This window comes from Silene latifolia, chromosome 7, assembly GCF_048544455.1.
Source record: "Silene latifolia isolate original U9 population chromosome 7, ASM4854445v1, whole genome shotgun sequence".
NCBI lineage: Eukaryota > Viridiplantae > Streptophyta > Magnoliopsida > Caryophyllales > Caryophyllaceae > Silene > Silene latifolia.
Genome location: NC_133532.1, coordinates 86,465,656 through 86,475,443, shown reverse-complemented (window position 1 = coordinate 86,475,443; position 9,788 = coordinate 86,465,656). Strand labels below are relative to the sequence as shown.

The window sequence follows — 9,788 nt, the reverse complement described above, 5'->3', positions numbered from 1 at the left end:
TTTTTCTTTAATAAAGGGTCTAAGGGTCGGGTATGGGTCTCATAACTTAGACCCGGACCCGGACCCGAAATATTTTCTTAAGACCCATACCCGACCCATACCCATTGGGTCTGAAAAAATGAGACCCATACCCGACCCGTTAGGGTCCGACCCTCAGGGTCTGGGTCAGGTCCCCGACCCAGTGCCATCCCTACTCTGGTGGCCTGGGACAATGTCTGCTGCAGTAAAAAAGAGGGGGGCTTGGGTGTTAAGAATGCTGGGGTGTGGAATATTGCAACAGTTGGTAAGTTGGTGAACTGGATTTATACAAAAGCTGATAGATTATGGGTGCTTTGGGTGGACCACATCTATATGAAGGGTGTTGACGGTATACATATTCACCTCCTCCGCACTCAAACGGAATTGGAGGAACATATGTAAAGTTAAAGCTATGCTAGCCGGGTACCAGGGTAACCAATGGCTCTCTCGATGCTAGAGGTTACTCTATTTCTGCATTTTGGGTATCAATGGCTACGGGGATCACACCCCCCTGTACCTTGGTATAAGGATGTGTGGGATAGCTGGATAATCCCTAAGCATTGTGTTATTGGGTGGCTCATTCAGAGGAAAGCTCTGAATACTAGAGACAAATTATTTCAGCATGGGATTAGTGGCAGCAATTGTTGTGTGTTCTGTGAGCTTGCACCAGAAACCCATGATCACCTCTTTTCTGATTGTATCTACAGCAAACAGGTGATTAGCTTAATTGAACACTGGATGCATCTGAGGTTTCAAACTCCCCCTGGTCATTGTCCTACTGTCAGGAGGAAAGTTTGGAGAGTGATTAAACTATCCTGTTGGTATGTCCTCTGGATGGAAAGGAATACTTGCAGGCTTGAATTGAAGTTACGCAGACCTGAGTTGCTTGTGTCTGAAATTCAGAAGACAGTTCAGCTACGAGTTCAGCAGAAAATTGCGGGGTAATATCCGTATACTACCCTATAAAATTAGGACTATAACGCAAAATTTACATGTGATTATGGTCATAAAACGAATAACATGATGAAACGATTAAGCAATAGAAATAACCTTTGGTCCTAGTGCAAAATGGCAATGAGAGATCAAGGTAGATCTCCTCCTAATTGTTGCACCCAAGATAGTCCGAGAAATGCCCTTGTGCTAGAGTGAATCCCCTAATTGCCTTGCAATATTGAGGGGATTGTTTTGTGAGTTTGTGTTGGATGAGAGATCCGAATTTCTGAGAGGCACTTTCTCAAAAACCCTAGAATTTTTACCAATGAAATGATTAGGTTAGAAGGGAGGAGAAACTCTCCCTTTTGTTCTCCTAATCTCGGTTTGGCCGAGTGGATCAAGGGGGAAATGGGCTTCCATTTTCTCCTTATGTTTAACTCGTGGTCCGAGGCTAAAATGTATACGACGCGGTGTTTATTATAAGCTGTTATCGGTTATCGGAAATTAAGGCATCAACTAATAATACGAGTTAGTTGAATTATTAATACATGTCCGACAAAACAGTATTGTATAATTATATTCAATATACATTTAATTGAATATAAAACGCTTATATTCAATTTTACGAATTAACCGCTTAATTCGCCTTAGCCATTTTTATTTAATCCGTATTAAATAAGATATCTCAACATCACATTTTCGACTAATTATTAGTCAAATAACTCAGACTAACTGGTTAGTCAAAATTGGCATCTACATGACTGTATTTTCATACCGTCACATCTCTCAAACGTATTCTATAGGTGTGACTTTTAGGGACCAGTTGATCACCGCCATCTGTATGACAATAACGTCAAACTTATCTAGCAAGCCAACCGTTATTGATAAACGTGGACCAACCGATAATAATACAAAAGTATACCCTTTGATCCTTTTAGAGATTTATAAGTCCTTGCACTAACTGTTAAGGACACCAGCCCCAACAAGCTCCCACTTGTCCGTACAAGTGTATGTGCAATGACGTTATCCGCACTAACTGGAGGACACAGCTCCAACAAAACTCCCACTTGTCCGTACAAGTGTATGTGCGATAACCGATTCTCATATTCATTTAAAATTTCTCCCACTCAATGTAAAACAATTTGCAGATCTGGATCCGCAAAGGTCGTATTTTACAATCGATCTGTATCTAGAGTGGTTTCCCGACTAGAGAGTAACTTAATCGATAAAAAAAATCCGTATCCGAGCATGGCCATGCATTTCGATTCTGACTCCTCGAGTGGCCCCGAGAAATATCGAGTACCGATAAAGGCTGAATATTTCCTTCAACTCGAACTCCTTCCGATCTAAGCACGGCATGAAATGACCCGTAAAAACAATCTACTTGGCCCCTGTTACGGATGACCGTGAGAAAGAAACCAAAGTCACCCAAAATCTGCCTTAGTCTCAAGAGACAGTCGATAGTCAAAAGAATCGACTCTTAGGATCACCATGGAAGTCCTATCCACGACCGGGCACCGAATGTTATAAAACATTTAGGACTCCACGTCGATGTCACAATTGTGTCCTACGAAATATCCGTATAAATCGCCTTTGTGATTGGTCAGTCAACCGGTTGACTTATGGCTCGTTGAACCCACCATCAACCAACGTCACAAAATAATTGCCAGAGTTATCAGCTCATGTGGGCAATTAAGGACTGAAAAATATAATGTTCGTTCAGTTCACTTTGTGGTGTTCAAAATTTGCCGTACAAATCCACATGAAAAACAAAATATATATAAAATATCAAAACGATGATGTTGTATAGAGTACAAAAGCGAATGAATCTAATCCATAAAAGAGTACTACAACTTAGGAACACGTTTAATTCCCATGGAATTAACGTGCCCTTCATGCTTATCTTGTCGTAATGCTTTAGTGAGAGGATCTGCTATGTTATCATCTGTAGCAATCTTTTCTATCACTACTTACTTTTGCTCCACGTAATCTCGGATTAGATGAGCTTTCCGTTGTACATGTCTAGACTTGTTGCTAGACTTTGGCTCCTTAGCTTGGAAGATGGCACCACTATTGTCGCAATAGATGGTGATCGGGTCATTCGAACTAGGCACTACGATAGCCCATGTAAGAATTGACGCATCCATATCGCTTCCTTTGTAGCTTCAGACGCGGCATAGTACTCGGACTCGTCGTAGAAATCTGTTTGTAACAGTTTGTTTCGAACTCTTCCGGTGATCATAGCGCCATTAAGAGTAAAAACGAATCCGGATCGAGATTTCGAGTCATCTCGATCCGTTTGGAAGCTAGCATCTGCAGAATCGGTTGCGCATAGCTTTTGATCGCTCCATAAGTCAATGCCCAATCTTTAGTCCTCCGTAGGTACTTAAGAATGTTCTTGACAGCCAGCCAATGTGATTCACCTGGATGCTGTTGGAATCGACTTGTCATACTCAATGCATATGCCACGTCGGGACGTGTGCATATCATGGCATACATGATAGATCCTATTGCCGAAGCATAAGGAATCCGTGTCATGCGCTCTTTCTCTTCCTGCCGGTGTCTCGGTGCCCGAGACTTGCTCAAATGCACCCCGTAGCCATAGGAAGGAACCCTTCTTGGAGTTAGTCATGTTTGAATCTCTCTAGGACTTTGTCTATGTAAGACTCCTGACTGAGAGATAACATCCGACGTGATCTATCTCGATAGATACGGATGCCCAGAATTCTTTGTGCCTCACCCAGATCTTTCATCTGGAAATGGTTCTTCAACCATACTTTCACCGAAGATAAGAGAGGTATGTCATTCCCAATCAGGAGTATGTCGTCAACATACAATATTAGGAAGACAATCTTGCTCCCACTCGACTTGATATATAGACATGGTTCCTCGACCGATCGAGTAAATCCATTTTCTTTTATCACTTGGTCGAAGCGATGATTCCAACTCCTTGATGCTTGCTTAAGTCCATAAATGGAACGCTTAAGCTTGCACACTTTCTTAGGATGTACTGGATCGATGAAACCTTCGGGTTGTACCATGTACAACTCTTCCTCCAAAAAGCCGTTTAAGAAGGCGGTTTTCACGTCCATTTGCCAAATTTCATAGTCATGAAAAGCGGCAATCGCTAAGATAATCCGAATGGAACGCAGCATGACTACGGGTGCAAAAAGCTCATCGTAGTGCAAACCTGGCACTTGAGTGAAACCTTTAGCAACTAGTCGTGCTTTGTAGATATCTTGTTGACCTTCCACAGAATGCTTTATCTTTTAAAGCCATTTGCATTGAAGGGGACGAACCTTAGCAGGTAAGTCAACAAGATCCCACACGTTGTTCTCATACATGGAGTCCATCTCGGATTGCATGGCCTCAAGCCATAGCTTTGAGTCGAATCGGTCATTGCACCTTTATAGGTTGCGGGTTCACTACTCGTTAAGAGTAGAATGTCATCTATGTCATGTTCCTCGACTGCACCAATGTATCCGTCCGGAGGAATAGAGACTCTTCCCGACCTCCTAGGTTCCTCAGGAATGTTAACCGCAACTGGGATTGAAGGAATAGGTTCCTCCAATAGTTGCTCGGTACTTGGTTCTGGAATCTCCGACAGTTCGAAGGTTCTATCACTCTTTGCATTCTCGAGAAATTCCTTCTCTAAGAATGTCGCACTAGCCGCAACAAAAACACGTTGTTCGGTTGGCGAATAAAAGTAATGACCAAGTGTTCCTTTAGGATAACCTATAAAGTATGTCTTGACCGATCGCGGGCCGAGCTTATCCTCGTGTCTCCACTTGACATAAGCCTCGCAGCCCCAAACCCGTATAAAGGACAAGTTAGGGACCGTTCCCTTCCATAGTTCATATGGAGTCTTGTCAACAGCTTTAGACGGACTTCGGTTAAGTATTAGAGCGGCTGACAAAAGAGCATAACCCCATAATGAATCAGGTAAAACCGTGTGACTCATCATGGATCGAACCATATCAAGTAGTGTTCGATTTCTCCGTTCGGACACACCATTCAATTGAGGTGTTCCGGTGGAGTTAATCGTAAGGCAATCCCACAGTCTTTGAGGTGTTGATCAAACTCGTGAGAAAGATACTCGCCACCACGATCTGAACGCAGTGTTTTAATCTTTCTACCCAATAGGTTCTGTACCTTATTCTGGTATTCTTTGAATTTATCAAAGGATTCACTTTTATGCTTCATTAAGTAGACATAACCATATCTACTTAAATCGTCCGTGAAAGTGATGAAATACCTATAGCCTTCTCGTGCGGTGATTGACATAGGACCACATACATCCGTGTGTATGAGCCCTAATAGGTCAGCAGCGCGCATTCCAACACCTTTGAAGGAAATCCGAGTCATCTTACCGATGAGACATGATTCACACGTGCCAAATGATTGAAAATCAAAGGCCGAGATAGCTCCATTTTTGATGAGCTGTTTTACGTGTTTCTCATTAATGTGTCCCATACGGCAGTGCCATAGATACGTTTGATCTTTGTCACCAACCTTTAACTTTTTATTCATTACGTGTAATATTTCCGTGGTCTGATCTAAAACATAAATTCCGTTCATGGAGACTGCCTTGCCATAAATCATATCGTGTAAAGAGAAAATGCAAGCATTATTTTCTATTACAAATGAAAAACCAAGTTTGTCAAGTGCGTAAACCGAAATAATGTTTTTCGAAAGACTAGGTACATAATAGCGATCATATAATGACAACTCAAATCCGCTAGGAAGTCGGATCACATATGTCCCCTTTGAGATGGCAGCCACTCTTGCTCCATTCCCAACACACAGGTCCACCTCACCCTTTACGAGGGGTTCGATGTTTCGGAGCCCCTGCACATGATTACACAGATGAGAACCACAACCAGTATCAAGTACCCAAGTTCCGTAACTTGCGTGGTTAATCTCAATCATATGAATAAAAGTAGAAGAGAGAGAAGACATACCAACAAGGTTTAACACGACCGCCTTTAAGTCCTCATGATAAACAGACATGTACGCCTCCAATGCCCAGTCTTGTGGCAATGATGGCATTCCATGTTTTCATTCTTGCTCTTTGTCGCGCCCGATGAGGTGCTCGACTCACCAGGCCCACTCTTACCTGAACCCGACTTCTTGAACTTCGGTTTACCACCGCTAGGTTTGCCTCGAGCTTTGCCCTTACCTTTCCCTTTGTTGGACACAACGAGAACATCTTGTTTCATGCTCCCACTGAACTTCATGTCCTTCTCGGTCTGTACGAGAAGGGAGTGCAGTTCATGTGGAGTTTTCTTCAAATCATTCATATAGTAATTCGCTCTAAATTGCGAAAAACCATCGTGGAGTGAGTGAAGCATGCGGTCGATCACAATGTTCTCGCTGATCTTACAATCAAAGGTCTCCAGCTTCTCGACATTCTCAATCATGCTGAGAATGTGTGGGCTAACTGGTTGGCCCTTCTGGAGTCTCGCATCAAAGAAGCGAGTGGTATGCTCATAGGTCACGATTCTCGGTGCTTTCGAGAATTCCTTAGTGAGCGTGGTGAAAATCTTGTTTGCACCATGGGCTATGAAGCGTTTCTGCAAATTGGATTCCATTGCAAAAATGAGTACGTTTTTAATCGCACCCGCTTCCATACAGAAATCATTAAACTTGGTGATTTCAGCAGCTCTAGCCGTGGGACCTGGGTTTGCCGGGAGGGGCTCTAATAGATATTTGAGCTTCCGTCGCAGCCAGCGCAGCATTCCGTAATGCCGCCTCCCGCCTCCGAAGTTTGATCCATCATTCTTCGATCGAGTGGACCGATTCATCCGATTCATGAAGATCCGGCCGGACTCACGGTCCAATGTGGCACTTGGCATTGGGTTATCAGTAGAACCAGCCATTTGTTATTAGCAGTTTAAAAGTTCGTGATCTACACTGAAAAAGAAAGAAAAACAAAACGAAATAAGCAACTCATCGAGGTGATTTAAGTCTATTTAAAATTCATTTTAACGTGTAGACTCAATGCACTTGCATAATTGATCTCCCTCAAGAATGATACAAGTGATCCCAAGACTCAATTTCTGTAAATTGATAAGCCAACTGTTTAGCTAATTCTTCCGGAAGAACTCTTGGTCGATAGATTTCCGTAAATCCTATCTATAGTCCACCATAGTCACAGGATCGTACGAGTGACCATAGTGTTGAGATAAAATAGGTCAATCGGTTCCAACTTACCCGACGTAGAAGGGGTCATATTATGCCTACCGACGAAGAAGGGACTCATTGGAGTTTGACCTATAAAGACCGTTCTCAATTTTTGTTTATACGAGGAAGATCCCATCAACTTAATTATAATTCATTTTAAGTGAACGAATAACTAGCGTCTGCGTAAATGAATCAATTTGGGTGATGGCTTAAAAATCGTGTGACATGAGAATGTCAATGAAAACTAACTCGCAACCTCTATATGTGTCAGTTTTCATGCAATAATTAGGTGGTTTGGTTTTTAGGCGGAATATGATGCATATTATCGTTACGAAAAATAAATAAATGAATGCAATACGTAAGTAAAAAATCCTAGTGTGGCCTATCCTAGTAAAATAAAACATAAAACAACTTTGGAATCCACCGTTGGACCCGAGAAGCTTGTCTTGATGTTCCATCTTGATCCATGTAGCGGGAGTGAGCATCCGGTCTCCATCTTTAGTCTTTTCAAAAATTACAATTTAAAATTTACAAATATAAACCTATTTACATTCTAAATAAAAACTGTAATTAAAAGAAATAAAAAAGGAGATACGAGATCTCAAAATACAACCAAGACCGTGTTCCATCATTACGGTAACACGTTCTACTAAGGCCACACTAAGTTACAACCGTTTGCAAAATAAAATAAATACGTAATTAAAAGCATTCAAATTAAACAAGAACGATAAATAAAATGCATCAACTAAATTAAATATGTTCGTGACATAATTCCGTAATTATGTTAAATTTATCCAAACCACCAAAGATAATTAAAATTATATGACAAAACCGCTTTAGTCAAGTTAATTTTAATTCGTGATAATCCATTACTTTAAATCGTTTTAAAGTAATTTAATTGTTCGTGGGTGAACCGTTTCACAAACAAGCGAGAGCATAAAAACCGTTTTATGCATTAAAAAGGGCCGAAAAAAAAAAAAAAACAGAATTTTTTTTTTCTTCTGTACTGCTGTACGTGAACAGTACCAGTACCCAAAATTTTTTTTTTTTTTTTTTTAAATGCTGTATAAAACCGAGAGCATCAAAAAACCAAAAAAAAAAATTTATACGGCTCAAAATCGTGAGCAACTAAAAATCAAAACAAAACGGTTTGATAAAACACAATTGCAATTTATTCTAATCCGGATTAAAACAAAATTACAATTGACATGTTCTTCACATATTGTTGTAATTATCGTTTAAAACAACAATTCGCAAAGAACAAAACGAAAACAAACAATAGATCGAATGATCTAACAAAATGTGTGGCACGCAAAACGATGCAATAACGAAAACAAGAAAAACAGGCCGTGAACAAGAGGCCACACGGTTTTCAAGAAAATTTTCGAGACAAAAAAAATTGTGCCACACTAAATTTTATGCAATCATTTTGATAGATCTTTAACATATTGCGATGAATATCGATTACAAAACAATATGCAAAGATCAAAATGAAAACAAAACAAAACCAACCATCACCGTGTATACAAGACACGGATCCCAAGGCACAAAAACAACAAAAAAACGCAGCAAAAAAAAAATAAATTGCCGAGCCAAAAAAAAAAAATTTGTGCCGTGAAAAAAATTGCAGCCGTGACAAATTTTTAACCAAAAATTATCGATTCAAAAATCGTTTGATGAAAAACACATATAAAAATTTACGTGGCCTCACTCTGATACCACTTGCGGGGTAATATCCGTATACTACCCTATAAAATTAGGACTATAACGCAAAATTTACATGTGATTATGGTCATAAAACGAATAACATGATGAAACGATTAAGCAATAGAAATAACCTTCGGTCCTAGTGCAAAATGGCAATGAGAGATCAAGGTAGATCTCCTCCTAATTGTTGCACCCAAGATAGTCCGAGAAATGCCCTTGTGCTAGAGTGAATCCCCTAATTGCCTTGCAATATTGAGGGGATTGTTTTGTGAGTTTGTGTTGGATGAGAGATCCGAATTTCTGAGAGGCACTTTCTCAAAAACCCTAGAATTTTTACCAATGAAATGATTAGGTTAGAAGGGAGGAGAAACTCTCCCTTTTGTTCTCCTAATCTCGGTTTGGCCGAGTGGATCAAGGGGGAAATGGGCTTCCATTTTCTCCTTATGTTTAACTCGTGGTCCGAGGCTAAAATGTATACGACGCGGTGTTTATTATAAGCTGTTATCGGTTATCGGAAATTAAGGCATCAACTAATAATACGGGTTAGTTGAATTATTAATACATGTCCGACAAAACAGTATTGTATAATTATATTCAATATACATTTAATTGAATATAAAACGCTTATATTCAATTTTACGAATTAACCGCTTAATTCGCCTTAGCCATTTTTATTTAATCCGTATTAAATAAGATATCTCAACATCACATTTTCGACTAATTATTAGTCAAATAACTCAGACTAACTGGTTAGTCAAAATTGGCATCTACATGACTGTATTTTCATACCGTCACATCTCTCAAACGTATCCTATAGGTGTGACTTTTAGGGACCAGTTGATCACCGCCATCTGTATGACAATAACGTCAAACTTATCTAGCAAGCCAACCGTTATTGATAAACGTGGACCAACTGATAATAATACCAAAAGTATGCCCTTTGATCC

At 40.2% G+C, this 9,788-nt stretch overlaps 1 protein-coding gene across 1 annotated transcript; it reads left to right on the top strand.

The window, feature by feature from the left end:
- Positions 1-456: 456 nt before the first annotated feature.
- LOC141590324 (uncharacterized) lies at positions 457-963 on the top strand. The gene has a single exon (XM_074410921.1). The coding sequence runs from the start codon at positions 457-459 to the stop codon at positions 961-963; it is 507 nt and encodes a 168-aa protein (XP_074267022.1).
- The last annotated feature ends 8,825 nt before the right edge of the window (positions 964-9,788 follow it).